General features: G+C 43.1%; 2 protein-coding genes across 5 annotated transcripts in view; both read right to left on the reverse strand.

Moving 5' to 3' along the window:
* The window catches only part of LOC125740555 (immunoglobulin kappa light chain-like), a 35,459-nt gene extending 33,564 nt beyond the window's left edge, over nt 1–1,895 (reverse strand). The window contains exons 1-2 of one of the 2 annotated variants that reach the window (XM_049011821.1): nt 1,744–1,895; nt 1,379–1,659 (exon numbers count right to left, since the gene is read on the reverse strand). In XM_049011821.1, coding sequence (XP_048867778.1) covers nt 1,379–1,659; nt 1,744–1,786 — 324 coding nt within the window. In that variant the 5' untranslated portion in view covers nt 1,787–1,895. Of the gene's footprint in view, nt 1–1,375; nt 1,660–1,743 lie in introns of both variants that reach the window. The other variant, XM_049011820.1, reaches the window with a different exon arrangement.
* A 7,981-nt stretch (nt 1,896–9,876) lies between these two features.
* The window catches only part of amph (amphiphysin), a 45,806-nt gene continuing 38,626 nt past the window's right edge, over nt 9,877–17,056 (reverse strand). The window contains exons 20-24 of one of the 3 annotated variants that reach the window (XM_049011931.1): nt 14,923–14,976; nt 13,095–13,160; nt 12,386–12,571; nt 11,696–11,797; nt 9,877–11,067 (exon numbers count right to left, since the gene is read on the reverse strand). In XM_049011931.1, the coding sequence (XP_048867888.1) occupies nt 10,963–11,067; nt 11,696–11,797; nt 12,386–12,571; nt 13,095–13,160; nt 14,923–14,976 (513 nt within the window). In that variant the 3' untranslated portion in view covers nt 9,877–10,962. The remainder of the gene's footprint in view (nt 11,068–11,695; nt 11,798–12,385; nt 12,572–13,094; nt 13,161–14,922; nt 14,977–17,056) is intronic. The other 2 variants (XM_049011932.1, XM_049011933.1) reach the window with 2 other exon arrangements.

Raw genomic sequence — 17,056 nt, forward strand, 5'->3', positions numbered from 1 at the left:
GTTCGAGCGGAGGAAGAAAAGCGGCGGCTGCTTCAGCCAATCAGATCGCGGCCCGCTGCTGACGCATAGAACTGAGCTGCGCTATTGGGGAAGGTGTATTTAGGGTTTCGGGGGCGGGGGATCCGGGGGGAGTCCTATTCGGCATTACTGTTGTGCTGAAGTAAAATGACTGCCTTTTCTGTTTTATGTTATCCATCAATTTACTGTAACTGCTTATCTTGTTCAAGGTCGTGGATGGTCGGGAGCCTATCCCATACAAACAGACACACACACCCACACCATTCAGCCACGCATGTATAACTACTGGCATTTTGGTAACTATAATGAACTGAACATGCAAACTCCCCACACACAGGACCCTGAGACCCGAAAATTTGAACCTTGGTCCCAGAGCTTAGAAGCAACAGCGCCAACCACTGCCACACTACGCCACCCCCGCTCTATATTATAATCATTATTTGTATTATTATTATTGGGATGTGAAAGCTGCCTGGACGAACGTCGCCTCAGTGTGTTAACCAATTACAGGCAGGATCAGCTTGTGCGTCTTCACACAGACACGCGCAACGATCCCGTTTGTTAGAGTGAGAGTCAGATCAGTACGATGGCGTTGGTGACAGGAATGGTAAGATGGACTGATTTATTTTCATACATTTCTGTAATCTAGTCCGAGTAACTATAAGAAAACCATGTGCTGAGTAATGTGTGCGCATTTTAACTTGAATCGTGCGTTGTCTATTTTCATGGGTCTAACGGGCGTAGAGCTAATTACAATCTAACAGTGTGTAGCGCTTTTCCAAGTGGCTGAAATCATAGCTGGGCTCCCTTGATCTTTACTTGCGGCTGTGGTTTTAGTAATTTATAAACACATTCATAATGCATTATAATACATTCGTGAAGCATTATAAACATGTCTCGAATCTTTATAAGAAAGCAGAACTCATTATAGCCGGTTTTCTTATGCATTATGACTGCTTTATGAAGCTCTCATCTCATCTTTGGCCCAAAGCATCCTTAATGCTTATACCGACCATTATTACGCATTATAGAGGTATTTATAAATATTATTGTTTGCTATGAATGTGTTTATAAATAACTAAAACCATGACCATAAGTAGTTACCGATTTTTTAGCAAAGGAGCGACTGCGATGTGAACTTTTCAACTATAGGATTCATATGCTTAATGATATTGTATCTTAAGATGAAAATGATACATTTTAAAGATGTTTGAGATGTCGGTATTAATAAGCGGCACTTACAACAGTGTATTCGTCATTAAGAAGGCAGGAGCCCCAGCGCAGCGCAACCCGCTGTCTTTGCAGCGGTTTGCTGGTGTCGTTTCTGCCTTGACTTCCTCTTAATGTTCTCGCTGTGGGTCTCCCAGTAGGCACAGTAGTAATCAGCAGTTTCTTTCGCCGTTAAGATAGTCAGTATACTTTTATTGCCATCTTTAGTCACAGTAAAGCCTGGGTCGTTTTGTGGGCTGCCCGAGCCGGCTGGTAGGTAAGAAACACGGTGCAAAGTCCCCCCTTGTACCCGTTGGTACCAATGCAGGGGGTTATCATTCAAGGAGACTGACACTTCACACACGATCCTTGCTGCTCGGTTCGTTTTACCCATTGCCACCAGACTCTGTTTGATTTCGGACGATGCAAACCCTACAATGGAATAATAATGTCTTATTAGACTGAAAATAAGGCAGTTTCACAATGTTTTCAGTAGAAAAAAGACTAAAACCTCACCGAAAATGAAAGACAACCATGAAATAATAACCACAGTACACATGTTGGTTGCGATCCCACAGCCCTCAGTAACTGCTCCTGTCTCACTGCTTGTTCAGCTTTTGTTTCTCTGGCTCTCGGTTGAGGGACGTGACTGACACCCAACGTCATGCGGGGCTGAGCTCAAGTAATAGTTTTCCTTTCCCTTTTTTATTTGTCTCCGCCTTACAGTTTTCAGTGTTACTAAACAACAACCCATAAATTAGAACAGTCAGTTGTATTTAAGCCTAATAGTTACAGACGCCAAAAGCTTTACTGCACCTCGTAAGTAAATCTTGTCATAACTCTGTGCCTTAGATCGTAATACCTATGTGAATCTTCATAATTGACGATCTCTCTGTATGTATCATGAAGAAGGTGATGAGATTAACACTCACCGTTGTAGGCACAGGCTGCACATCCATCCATCCATCCATTTTCCAAACCTCTTATCCTATTGGGTCGCGAGGGGTCCGGAGCCTATCCCGGAAGCAATGGGCACGAGGCAGGGAACAACCCAGGATGGGGGGCCAGCTCATCGCAGCAAGCTGCACATCTTACTTTAAAAAGCCCGCGATATTTAAGGTTCATTGAGTCCTGTAGAGCTTAAACATGGAGTATTAGATTACAATTCTTGCTTTGCTGTATATGTGATGTAGAGACCCATGACGATTTAGACGTAGACCATGTGTATACATTAATTTGACATAATGTTGACACGAAGGGTGCAGGGTCATCTGACTCGACTTTGCTGGTACACCATCGGCAAAATTATGCTTTTCATAAATGTGAAACTGGCTAAACAGAACTGGGTTGGATTTTCCTAAAGCGATTGATGTTAGCGAATAACGAACAAGGCAAAGAACGGCCGAGGTGTACGTGCATTTCCCAAAAACCTTTGTCATTTCAAAATTAACAAACGAATTTTAAGTATTACTTTTTTGGCTCCCCCCCCCAGCCTCTGCGTGAAAAAAAGCACTAACTGTCGATAACAGGCACATCCGTTCCATGTATTTCAGTGGTGAAATACGTCACACCTGACGCATGCGAATGTAAAGAAAAACATAAACGAATTAAGAAATCAATAAAAACACACTAAAGCATCCATAATTAACGCCACGATAAAAAAAACTGTTTGGTGAAAATATAAAAATAGGCTCAAAATATAATGTTGCTTCCTTGTAAACAAAGCGAAATGGTGAGCAGCAATAGGAGAAGGAAGTAATGCTTCGCAAAGGAAGCCTTAAAACAGTTCATTGAGGAGGTGGTCAAAATCCTAAATTATATAAAAATCATCCCCATCCTGGGTTGTCCCCCCCCCACGCACCCATGGCCTCTGGGTTAGGCTCCGGACCTACTGCGACCATGAATAGGATCGAAAAGCTATTTTAATAATAAAATTGCTACATTTACCTACAGCTAATGGTACGATTGGCAGAGCCTTGAGGGTGTAGCCCCAATGACAAACAAAGGTACTTCTCACTCTTTTTTCTGAGAGTGTAGGCACCAGAATCGCATCTTTTACATGCCCAAAACCTCCTCTACAGCAGTGTGTGTTACACCTCTCCTCAGTCACGGTTTGGCCATTCATCACTAGAATCAGCAGGTATTCGCTAATAACTAGCTACCAGCAAATGCACCATCCTTTGCCGTCTGACACACTCCGAAGCTGGACCAAATTACAGCATCACCTGTCTGTAAATGTCCATTGTCTTGGACATTTAGACCTAGTGCCAAGAAATCTTTTCGACAGGTGAAGGTGGGATTCAAGGGGCTGCAAATAAGAAAAGGGTTGAGGGTTCCATCCGCTGCACCTGTGCAACGCCAGGTATGTCTGCAATGGCATGAAAACCAATTTTGGTGTCATGCCAGGCATCCCCTCCTGCTGGACATCGTACGTATTTGTGTGCCTGATGCAAGAGAAATGTGATCAATTCGTGCACAGTTGCAGGACACAGCAGCCTTGCCAAGGTCACGTGCATCCGCAGATCTACAGGAATCTAGCAGCAGACAGCTGTCAGAAGCTGCACGGTGCACTGAGGGCAGAATTCTGGTGTGTTCCTCTGTTCAATATATATTTGTACGATTGTGAGATGAAAATTGCGTAATTGTTTGTGCCTGTTCTAACAACATGCATTTGGTTTATGTCAATGCTCTAAGTCCTTTGTGGATGTACATATATTTACTGGTTTTGCATATTGGAATGTTTATGTGAGCTTTCGGGAAACCCCAGATCAATTTCACGTTTTGTTGTCACCTCTGTTCCGATGCGCACAGTGAGATTCCTATGCCACAGTTGTGGGATATGGTATCGGAAACACGGTAATGCGAATCAAAACACGACTAATATGAGAATGAGTAATTAAGCAGTAATTAAAATGCCTATGTGTACTGGAGATAAGGATGCACAACAAACAGAGAGCAGTATGGGTAAATTAATGTCGATAAAACGCAGAAGTGGAATAAGCAGTGCGCAGTTGAATGCAATGGGGGGGGGGGGGGGGGGTAGATGCAGGTAACTGTTTATTCAGCATCCTGGCGGTTTGAGAGAAAAAAACGGTCCCAACTGAATTTGAGCTGCGCTTAATAATACGAGGTTCGTGCACCAGACCATCATAATTTGGCAAGTCAATAGATTCGAAAATATCGTACATCTAGACATTACTACTCTGCAGTGATCCTGGATCGCAGGTATAAAATTACTTGTTATACACGTTGAAACACACGCATTTTTTTTTCACCACGAGGTGTCGCTAAAATACAGTTACGCGGACGCCGGAGTTTGTTTATTTCGTCTTCCTGATTTTCCTGAGTTTGACGTGTCCCTCGGTCGGCAAGGGAGGGGTTTGCGTTTCACTTCTTTAATCAATCGCAGTCTTCATTGTATTACATCACCAGAGCGGTAAATGTTTTTCTTATTTTCAAACTAAAGGCTTCATGCATTGAGCGAGCGGCAGTGTATGGCTAAGCGCCATAAATTCCGACAGTTAAGGGATCATTATTTAGGTTGTGAATATGAAGACTAAAAAGCATTCCAAGAAAGTCAGAAATTAATTAAATTATGAATTAGTGAGTGTGTGTGTGTGAGCGGGTATAACTATCCTTATGGGGACACAATGATCCCCAACAACAATGAGTTTCCCCATAACGTGATAAATATCCATTTTTTCCCTTATGGGGACCGGTTTCCTGGTCCCCAAAAGGGGAAACTCTATTTTATAAAAATCTGCTATGAAAAAAACTAAAAATGCAAAAAGTCTTGTGTTCTGCTTGGTTACTTATGGTTATGGTTAGGGCAGGGTAGGGTTGTCATAGTTAGCGTTAGCATTTTTCCCATAGAATTGAATGAGCAGCCCCCATAAGGATAGGTATACCCTACGTGTGTGTGTGTGTGAGTGTGTGTGTGTGTGTGAATGGTGTTTGTGAATGGTGTTTGTGAGTGGTGTGTGTGCCCTGTGATGGGTTGGCACCCCATACTGGGTAATTCCCTGTCTTATTCCCCAAGCTTCTGGGATAGGATCCAAACCCCCATGACCCTGCATAGGACAAGAGGTATCAAAACGTTGGATGGATCAATGGATGGATGGATGGATTGATAGCATACAGACTAGTGCAACAAAATTTTCTAACAATATATATTCATGAGTCTCTGTGTTTATAAATGAAATTCCACTGAGAATTAACTGTCACTGTATGATATGTAGTTCGGCAAAATGATAATGATAAGTTAATAAATACTTTTGAAGGCACTGAATTTAGTCCAATGGTCTGTTAAAAGCACAGGTGACAGAAGTTGAGTTTTTTTCTGAACTGTGCATTGAGTTTGCATCACTGTGGTAAGGCCAGCAAGCACAGAAGTATGTGGCGGAATGGTTCGGCTTCGCTGATCTTATAAACAACCTAAATAAGCCAGCATGAACTCTATAAGCTGTAAACGTCTCAAATCCTGGTTCAGCTGATGGAGAGCCAGTAGACGTGGACACGTACAGGATCCTCTTGAACGCTTCTCCATTTGTCTTCTGGTACCAGTGGAGATAGCTGTTACATACATGGGTGTTACTGCAATCAATAGTTACCGATTTCCCCGAGTCTCTAGTCAGTGTCGTTTTACTCTGGATCAGATTGGCTGCATGTTCTGCCACTGAAATTAAGAAAAGTGAAAACAAATTGAAAATCAGTTCCGTTAAGAAAAACACTCAGAAAAGCAGGTTGTAACGAAACACACTCACTGAAAGACAAGAGGAGCGCAGAGACGAAGACGCGTCTGAGAGCCATTTCTGCGCTTCGCCTCTGACTGCGGCATCTGCTGCGCCGTCCGCTGGTTCGAGCGGAGGAAGAAAAGCGGCGGCTGCTTCAGCCAATCAGATCGCGGCCCGCTGCTGACGCATAGAACTGAGCTGCGCTATTGGGGAAGGTGGATTTAGGGTTCCTGGGGGTGGAGTTTTATTCGGCATTACTGTTGTGCTGCAGTAAAATAACTGCCCTTTCTGTTCTGTGTTATCCATCAATTTTCTGTGACTGCCTATCCCACACAGACACACACACACCATTCAGCCATGCATGTATAACTACAGGCAATCTGGTACCTATAACGAACTGAACATGCAAACTCCCCACACACAGAACCTTGAGACCCGAAAATTTGAACCTTGGTCCCAGATGCGGGAAGCAACAGCGCCAACCACTGCCACACTATGCCACCCCCGCTCTATATTATAATCATTATTTGTATTATTATTATTATTGGGATGTGAAAGCTGCCTGGGCGAACGTCGCCTCAGTGTGATAACCAATTACAGGCAGGATCAGCTTGTGCGTATTACTTCACACAGACACGCGCGACGATCCCGTCTGTTAGAGTGAGAGTCCTATCAGTACGATGGCGTTGGTGACAGGAATGGTAAGATGGACTGATTTATTTTCATACATTTTTGTAATCTAGCCCTAAGAAAACCAGGCATTGTGTTTCTGTTTTAACTTGAATCATGCATTGTCTATTTTAAAGGGTGTAATGGGTGTAGACCTAAACATTTACCAGTATGTTTTTTGTGTTGCACATTTCCGAGGCTAAAATCCTGAAGTCAGTTGATGTTACAATCATCTCCGGGCTTCCTTGATCTTTTCAACCAATCACAGTTTTCATTGTATGACATCATCACACTGGTCCATTTTTACTCATTTTCAAACTAAAGGCTTTAACCCATTGAGCAGGTGGCAGTGTATGACTAAGTGCCCTAATCCTCTGTGGCAGTGATTTTAAGGTCACAATTTTGGGCCTTATTATTATTATTTATTTTTCATTATTTATTAAATAGATGCACCTTAACATTGCTCCGCAGAGCTTTTGCAGGTAAACATGCTCTCACATTTTATATGTACGACACGTCCCTCAATAAATGACTTACACACTAAAACGACTACTTTACAAGTCTTTGCACCTTGCTGCTGAACAGAAAATACTGGTTTTAATTAATGTGGTGATGTCATACAATGAAGACTGTGATTGGTTAAAGAAGTGCAGCACAAGCCCCTCCCTTGTTGAACCAGGGATGCAATGAACTCAGGAATAGCAGGAAGTGCTTGTTTGTTTTTTATTCATTTTTATGAAACTACAGGGGGTGCTTTATCCCCGTTCCATCCAATCACATTCATTTTTTCCTTCACTTCGCCTAGTATCCTGAAACTGCAAAAACACAGATAATAGTTTTACAGTTATTTCAGTTTTTTCTGTGTGGTTTCTCTGTGGTAAGAGCTGTCCATTCAAATCTGGTCATCAGAGCCCATATCAAGCGGCAGAAACAGTTCCTGGCCGGCCTGGGAGCACCTCAGCTAGCTCCTCCTCCACCGCTGACCAGCTCTCTCCATCTGCTCTTCTTAAATTGTGGTCCCATGTCTATGCGGGATGCTCTTGTTTTTTTGCATTTGTTTCATACACATTTAGTCCCCGTACTGCTTCCTGTTAGGCTCTTGCAGTGTTTTTCCAGTGTATCGCATATTTAAATGCGCATTGCTTTATGATATTAAAAACAATCAGCTGCAAAATTCTGTTTGTGTAAATGTTTTGTCCCTGTGATGTTGAAGCCCTACGTTCGCACACATGAGAAACGATCGTTCTCTCCCTGTCTTTTTGGATTGAAATCCCAGCAGTTAAGGGATTATTATTTAGGTTGTGAATATAAACACTAAAGAGCATTTCAAGGAAGTCAGAAATTAATTAAATTATGAATTAGTGAATGTGTGTGTGAATGGTGTGTGTGCCCTGCGATGGGTTGGCGCCCCATCCTGGGTTATTCCCTACCTTGTGCCTGTAAAACATCACTGAGAATTAACTGCCAGTGTAGGATATGTAGTTCAGCGAGATGAGAGAGTTAATGGTCTGAACACTTTTGAATGAATTTGAATTGAATTTAGTCTAATGTTCTGTTAAAAGCACAGGTGACAGAAGTTGAGGTTTTTTCCGAACTGTGCATTGAGTTTGCATCACTGTGGTAAAGCCAGCAAGCACAGAAGTATGTGGCGGAATGGCTGGCCTTTACCGATCCTATAAACAGCTTGTATACGCCATCATCAGCTTTATAAGTTGTAAACATCTCAAATCCTGGTTCAGCTGATGGAGAGCCTGTAGACATGGACACGTACAGGATCCTCTTGAACGCTTCTCCATCTGTCTTCTGATACCAGTGGAGAAAACTATCACATCCATGGATGTTACTGCAAACCATAGTTACCGATTTCCCCGAGTCTCTAGTCAGTGTCGTTTTACTCTGGATAAGATTAGCTGCATGTTCTGTCACTGAAATTAAGAAAACCGAAAAAAATGAAAATAAGTAGTGTCAAGGAAAAAAACTCAGAAATGCAGGATGTGACGAAAAACACTCACCGAAAGACAAGAGAAGCGCAGAGACGAAGATACGTCTGAGAGCCATTTGATCGCATCGCCTCTGACTGCGGCATCTGCTGCGCCGTCCGCTGGTTCGAGCGGAGGAAGAAAAGTGGCGGCTGCTTCAGCCAATCAGATCGCGGCCCGCTGCCGCCGTCACAGACTTGCCATTTTAAGGAAAAATAAAATCTTTTTAACTGAAAGCTAAGTTGGGGATCTACGTGAATCAACTCAGGCTATATCAAATTTACTTCACGATCCATTGAGAAAATACTTATGTACTTACTCCGGCACAATCCGTTCTTTTATAAATCGATTATATAGTGGATTACAGCAACTCATATTTTTAACGGGAATCCGGTAAATACAAATGGTAACGCTTCATTTAACGGGGCAAAAACACTTAGTCATAACTTAGTTTCTACTGAAATACATATCATGAACAAATCATTAACACATATAGTTACTACTTGAGATGTGATACGATTAATGACGAATAAACACGAGATCACTATTTCACTTGTGTTATTCATTACTTGTTCGTTCAGTAGTTCCTGATGAGTTACATCAGTAATTCACAGAGGTTTACAGAATTAACAGATACTATATTTATTACTATAACTGCTTGAGATAAAACATGCTGATTCATCACTGATTCATTGATGATGAATTAACATGAGATCAGTATGTAACTAAGACTTAGTTTGTGGTTTCTTAATACTTAAGTAATAGTATAATACTATATTATTTGTGCCCTGTCAAGTTTATCAGACAAATATTAGGCTCACTTCCTTGGTAATGACACAACCAGCTGAACTTCAGTGAGTTTAAATGTTACTCAGTCTAATCTGCTTCTGTCCTGTTTGCTAATGTTAGAATTTTGTTTTAATAAAAAGCAGGACGGGGAAAGGGCTGGTGCTTTTGAATTTTTGCGCTGGTGAAGACTTTTATGAATACTTTGTAAACACCGAAAGCGAGGAAGTGGATTCTTGAGCATATCGTGCTGAACTTTAACTTGAAACAGGAATGACCTAATTTTGGACAATATTATGAAAAGACACGGTAACGATTGGGGTAAAACAACCATAAATAACAAGGTGACTCGACATCGCAACAATCAGTTAGGCCTACTTTGACATTACTTTTTCATTTTAATGTGCAACCAGCTATTGCTAAATGCAGTGAAGAAGCACATACAGTATCTTGCTTGTAATGAAACTACAATGCTGTCGTGGTGAGGAATATGAACTATTCTTTATTAACTTTAGATAAATAAACACGGATATATACATAACAAAAAAAGAAGCTCTTTTGTGGGTCCTCACTATATGGGCGTATATAATGGTCTGACTGTAGATATTGTATTTTATACATGTATTGCATATCTGATTTTCCACCTTCCCAGAGATCTCGGATTCACAGAAATAATGACCAATATATCATGACATAAGTTTGTTATTCAGCAATAAACACTCTGAAATGCACACCCTTTGTCTATAGTGTATACAGGTATCGGTAGATATGAGGTAAAGATATATAGATTCGCCATAATCAGGGGCATACAGGGGGTATGCAGTTTGGAAAAGTCACACCAACCAGGATTTATATTCATCTCAGACTTTATATCATAAACAATATGTCAGTCCTGCCATATTTTTAGATTTTTTTTTTGGCAAAAGAGCAACATAAAAGATCAGGAAATCTTGTCCATTAAGAAATTCAACACCAAAGATGCCAAATATCACCTAACACGTTTTGCAGTGAATCTACAGTGAACACTAACAATGGACTCCGAACAATAACAATTATGTTTGAAAACAAACGTTTAAAAATCTCCTGAACCACATTCAACGATTAAATATGATCTATCACTACAGATTGCTGATAAAATGCCGTAGAGCAAAAAAAATAAAATAAATAATACACTTTGTGCAAAGAAGATAAGGTAACTCTCTTTTAGAAGTAAACTCTCTTTTCACAGACAAGGATTACGTATGGAAGTCACCACTGCGCCAACAAAGAACGTGAGAAGTTGTTGCTGCGCACAGGTACGCAAACAAATTGTGGTTTCGTTCGTCTCGCTCGTGGTCTCAGATGTGGTCAAAAACCACGTCTTACATTTGGGATGCGTCGCTTTCGTAGCATTTTTCCCCATCCTACGTCTCTCCAAGACCTTTTATCACCATCGCAAAAAAATAAAGATCGCTCCAAACTGGGGTATCATTCTCAGAAGGTGAGACACGGTGCATTTCCAGTGCCTGCTTTGGTCTGGAGGTCACTGGCTTCCCTGTCTCTGCTGTTCAGTAGATCCCCAGGGGGATCTACTCTAGACGGTGGCTGAAGTTCTCTGGGAAGAGTCCTTTAGGAGCCTTGTTCCCTTGCTGCAGCCAATCGGATTCCTTCATTCCTGTGAGCCAACCAGCATCCTAGAAGGACACAGAAAACATTTTTTTTAAACTATTTGTGCTGGTACTGCACTAAATTCTGTTTCTCGTACACGTACATTACCTCACTGCAGAATGCTTTGGAGGAAAGTATCAGCTAAATAAGTAAATGCAAACACACTAAAAGATTCAATCCTTTACAGTTTCCACTTCTTAAATGTGATACTGCTACATATCAATACATATTTTATAATGTCTGTTTCACATGTGTACACAATGTCTTCTTCTGTTTATCCATCCATCCATCCATCCATACATCTTCATTTCCCCGGTGAAGGTTGGGAGGGGCATCCAGCCTGTCCCAGTGAGCACTGGCCAATCATCAGCCATACTTTTTTAGCATCTTTTTGGGGGGGGGGGGGGGGGGGTCATAGTAGGGGGCTGGTTAGACCCCCCTGTGGCACCCACACTGCACAATACAGATAGTTTTACTGACATTATTCCACCTGACGGTGTGTCTTTGGACTGGCTTGGTTTGATTTGAGGGGCAGTAGGACGGGCCTTGAACCTCAGCTAAGGAGACGCGAGATGACAGTGCTACCGTGTCAGTCTGACTCTGCAGCCATCTTGTCATACTCAGCAGGTTTTAGATACCAGCCTTTGCTCCTACCTGGTCCTCAGCCAGAGCTGTGGGGATCACCAGGACCACATCCCCTCTCTTCAAGTCCAGCTCGTCGGAGTTGGCCGCCTCAAAGTCATGCAGAGTCTCCACCTGGTGGCCAGAGAGAGGAGCAGGGGGTTCCACATTCATCCCTGAGGGCCTTTACTCACACATGTACATAATATAAACAGGACTGCCACCTAGTGGTCATTTTAGCAGTTTGACACTCGCCTGTTTCTGAGCCAGCAATGTAACCGGCTAGTTGATGTCTGATTCAGCCGATTAACCCTGGTTAATCAGGAGCAGTGAATATACAGCATACACTGCAGTCCAAGACAACTGTGTTAACAGGAATCCTCTTTCGCCAATGGTGATTTAAATGGCAATGACACTGGTCTCGGTGCCACCTGTCCGCCTCACATGTCCAGGACAGAATTTTGGAGAGCCACTGCGTCCCAACTTCCACGTCAAGAGTGTGAGCAGAGAAAGATGTAAGCCCCGCCCACACTCGCCTCATTTTACATGACCAATCAGCTGACACAGTGTGTGGTGACATGCCCCACCCCTTCCGGAAGACTTTCAGCATTAACGCAGTATTTATGAATATGTAGTTATGTTTTTGTTATATGTACCTATATAGCACAAAAGCCCCCCCCCCCTTAATGCTCCCCAGAGTAGCACGCCAGCCGTGAAGCCTACTTTGTACAGAAAACCAGGGGGCATGTCCGAGGCTGTGGGAGACCCGATGTCTTTGGCCGCCTGGCCGTCCGGTGTCACGCTGTTGTCGCTGGTCGCTGAGGGCGAGGTGATATCACCGTCCCGGTCGTCGTCACCCTCGTTGCTGGAAGCTGGCTCGATCACCACAGAGGGGATGGGCATCTTCTCCTTCAGAGGCAGGAGGGGAGAGAATTACCATACACAGATACACGTATAAGCTCTCGCTGTTGGCTCCCCCTACTGACCACTTATGTAACTGCAGTGTTGTTTTATAACGCAGCACATACATGAAGTAAATGTCTTCGGACACAAAACATATATTAATAAACAATATTACCATTGTATTATATTATAATACAAATATATACCATAATCAATCGATAATCAATGCATGACAGAAGGTCTGCTGTGTAGGTAAAACTGAAGAAAGGCTTTTAAAAAATTCTGGAATTTCGGTTCACACATTTCATAGTACATTTCAGGTTGCTCATAATTATGTGCCCCACAGCGATCTGATATCACAAGAACAGAGATCCAATCGAAGAACAAATCGAGCCACACTTTAACATTCCATACAATGAAGAATATCATAAACATGTATGAACATTCAGTTTTAAAGTAATCGCTACGAATAAAACACTTTCACATTACAGCATCGGCAGAATTTCTCAAAGAAGGTGAGCATGTGTACCTCCTTAGTCTCAGCATCTTCAGCACCAGCTTTATCTTTTTCATCCTCTACTCCAGGGGCTACAGTCTAAGAAATCATTTTGAACATGAAGACCAGTGTTTTAGCACTGCACTGTGGCAGATGGCCAGCAGGTGGCACCATATACCAGAGGAGATGCACCTGAGCATGATGCAGCACCAGTCAGGACACATGGGGGGGTGGGGGGTGGGACTGGCTAGTTAGTATAGCTGGTGTTACTAGGTGTGGTAAAATTAACCTTCACACATACCGACTTTGTCCTCTGAAAGACAAATAATTTTACCACTGGATTTCACTGTGAATTTCCCCTTATAAAGATTTAGAGTAAAGAAATCCACAACAACAGATGACATGCAGTTAGCTTGCTGTGGTTTGGTGGATCGGTGCCACATGTGAAAGATTTATTTATTTGTTCTATGCCTCCTTCACAGTACAAGTAACTAATGCAGTTGTATGTCTCTATCTACTGAGGTGACATTCTAATATTTCCCATCATTAAATATTCTAGACTTTATAAGGGGGTCTCACAGACTCTGGTCATTAATGATGCCCAGGGTATGGGTGGGGGTGCATGGAGATCTCCATGTGAAGGTCAGGAGGGCGACCTTGTCCAGAGTCAGTGACTCAGCAGTTGGCAGACACGCACATCAGTGTTTGTGTCTGGGTAGGGGCGGGGTGTGGGATGTTCTCACAGATTGGCGAATGTGAATTAACCGGCAGGCCGTCTGCAGTAAGCAACGTCTCTGAGGCTAATGAATCAGCATCACCCAGATGCATTTCTGCAGGGCCGGGGTGGGTCCTGGGGTTGGTGACCTCACTCGGGTCCATGTCAGCTAATCCACGATATCGTCAGTCGCCACGCGGCAGCATTAACGAACCACGGAAACCACGAGCGGTAAATCACACGGGACCCGTGCGGGTTTTCCCCTGATCATTGCGTCGCTCTTTCCTCGAAAACGCCACTGACACACAAACTGCAACCCCAACCAACTCTCACTCCACCCGGATTTAGCTTAGCTACAGTGCTAACGAGTTCTGGAAGCAAGATCTGTTATTTTAAATACACACGACTCCATGCTAATCTTAGACTTTCTACTTTAAACATACGAAAACATACGTTTGTAATGGAGAAAACACTTATGAAGCCAGTGTCCTCACATGCTAATTCACTGAATTTTGCTCCCCTAAGATTCACGCACAATTCAAGTGAGCTAATGAATAATTATAATGACAATTACAATTAAAATGCAGGGACACACAACACCGCACAGATTCAGGATCCTGGCCTCAGATCACAAAGCGCACAAACTATCCACATAATCAGCGACACCATGGCTGCTCACAGAAAGGTCTGCTGATATCTGCCGCCAGTACTGGAGCTCCATTGACAAACCGTGTACTGCGGTGTCAGACAGGCCTACTGTGGGACTTTGCTGAGACTGGAGAGGCCTTCACAGTGAGAAGTGGGAAAGACTACAGAAAGGAACGTAGGAAGGAATGAGGAAAGGAGGAGGAGAGAATGCATGAAGTAGATGAAAAACAGAGTTACATGACCTGATGTGAAAAACATGCCTATGGTGGGCGGGGCTTATCATGCGCTGTCAGTCACTGAATGCCGTAATGGGCCCCGGCCAGAATCAGTATTCATGAACAAGGGTTAAACTGGGCAGTGATGATCAGAGCACGACAGTCTCCAGGGGTTTTGAAGCTTCATTCCGAGCTTCATCCCAAGCTAGCGGGCTGATGAGTGGGCGGCCGGACTGGGGGGGGGGGGGGGGGGTACCTGGGGCGAGTAGTCAAAGATAGTTACCGGAGTCTCTGTGGGAGGGGATCCTTTCTCTGCCTCCACAGATTGAGCAGTTTCCTACATTTGGAAAGAAGTTACGGACACTTACAGTGGTGGAAAAGATCCCCTTAATACTTATAAGTATGACCAGGAAAGCAGGTCAAAACGAGGAGGACATTTATGGAGAAGCGGCACATGTTCATCAGGCTCGCAGGTAGCGTCATGTGACCGGACATGCCCCGCCCTCCCTGAGGCCAGGCTCATACAGGCCACACCCTCCCGTATCGCCTAGGGACACCCGCAGCCTGTGACATCAGCAGCCATAGTTACCGCGGCCGGTTCGGTGGGGGCCTCAGATACGGGGCCTGCTTCACTGGGGGAGCCTTTTTCTTCAGGGGCGGCAGGGGGGCATCTATGTGTGGAGAGATGAGAGTGTGGGGAATACACACAGCCTGGGTCACACAGTTTAGGGCGAGCTCTTCGGGGATGTTGCCACTGATCGCGAGAACCAAACACCCATGAACTTCTGAATGACATCTCGCCAGGTTCCTCGGGAGCAGACATGCTAGGTCACCTTTCAACGTTCCCCCCCATGATGCAACACGTAACAGCAATAAGATCTTTATCTAAGACTGCGTCCGAAATGCATCGACTTTCTGGGAATCTCATGGTGTGTTTTAAGTAAAACTACATGCAGATAAAATACATTATTAATTAGCTAAACTATGACATTTTTAGCTCATCTGTACTGTATTCTTTATTTTCCATATTTTCATTTATTCATTGTGTTTGGATCTCTGTTTGTAATGCTGTTGGGCAACAAGAGTCCCCTCTGGGATCTTTTTAAAACTCAGATAATAGTATATGCATATAGACATGCCTGTCACATGATGAGTGACCCCTTTGAGACCCCCTTCTCTTAGGCGACTGCTCCTGATCATGTGACTGTGACTCACTCTCGACACCAGCCGACACCAGTCATGTGACACGTGACCCCTTTGAGAACGCCTCCTCTAAGGCGACTGCTTCTGGTCATGTGACTGTGACTCACCCTCAACGCCAGCCAATACCAGTCATGTGACACGTGACCCCTTTGAGACCACCTCCCTCCTGATCATGTGACTGTGACTCAAGCTCTATGTCAGGCCAGTCGTGTGACACAAGTTCCTTTTGAGACCCCCCTCATGTTAGGGGGAACAGGCTTCTCCCGAGCCCACATCTCAGAATGGGCCGCCTGCTGGCTCTTTGAACGGCGCCACGTTTTCCGGAAAAAACTTCCCCTTGCTTTTGTGTTTACTGACACATACATCTAAGAATGACTAAAATACCAGCCTGATGCATCACTGAAGCGATGAAATCACCACTTCGACCAAGGCTTTCAGTCATTTCAGATAAAGATCATTCCCCTGTAGGGCTCAGTATAAAACACTAAGGCAAAACGTAAATAAAACAAAATAAGAACTTATGCATGTATCCAACACCATATTATATTGATATACAGTTAAAAAGTCAGGATGTATTAATCAAAGCTTGTTTTCCTGTTAAAGCTGAGAGATGCAATCAGACTTTATGGAATCAGTCATTGGGGGTGAATCTGCCATTTGCTATGTCCTCTTTGATTAATACACCCTGAAATAAAGCCAGCAAAAATAATAAAAAACAAGAATGTTACTTGTCTGCATCCCAATTTATACAAAGGCATTTCACAAGAATAGTGTAATATTTTACAAATTAAATGCATATTTTGAACCAGAAACTTAAAGCATCAACTGAAAATAGACAATAAAACAATACAAAAAATATTTTTCCATTAAAGTTACATAGCATTTTGTTTAACAAGCTTGTTTAGTCAGAACTGATTTTACATATAGGGGTGGCCTGCAAATGGCAAATGCTTCATTTATTTTATGAGAAAAAAAAAATAAAACAAAGAAATAGGATCATCACACCAAATATTTTGTTAATAAATATAACAGGATGTGTGTGGCCTCCTCAAACATCCCTCAACAGTCACTTTGTTATGTATGGTTACAACACTTCATATTATTAAATAGCAATAATGATGCAGCTATTGAACATGCACTGCAGGCTGATGAGCAGGCAGCAGGTGATGATGGATAAGTTAATGGAAGGACAGTAAAAGCTGATGGAGAGGAAG

Source organism: Brienomyrus brachyistius, chromosome 4 (assembly GCF_023856365.1).
Source record: "Brienomyrus brachyistius isolate T26 chromosome 4, BBRACH_0.4, whole genome shotgun sequence".
NCBI lineage: Eukaryota > Metazoa > Chordata > Actinopteri > Osteoglossiformes > Mormyridae > Brienomyrus > Brienomyrus brachyistius.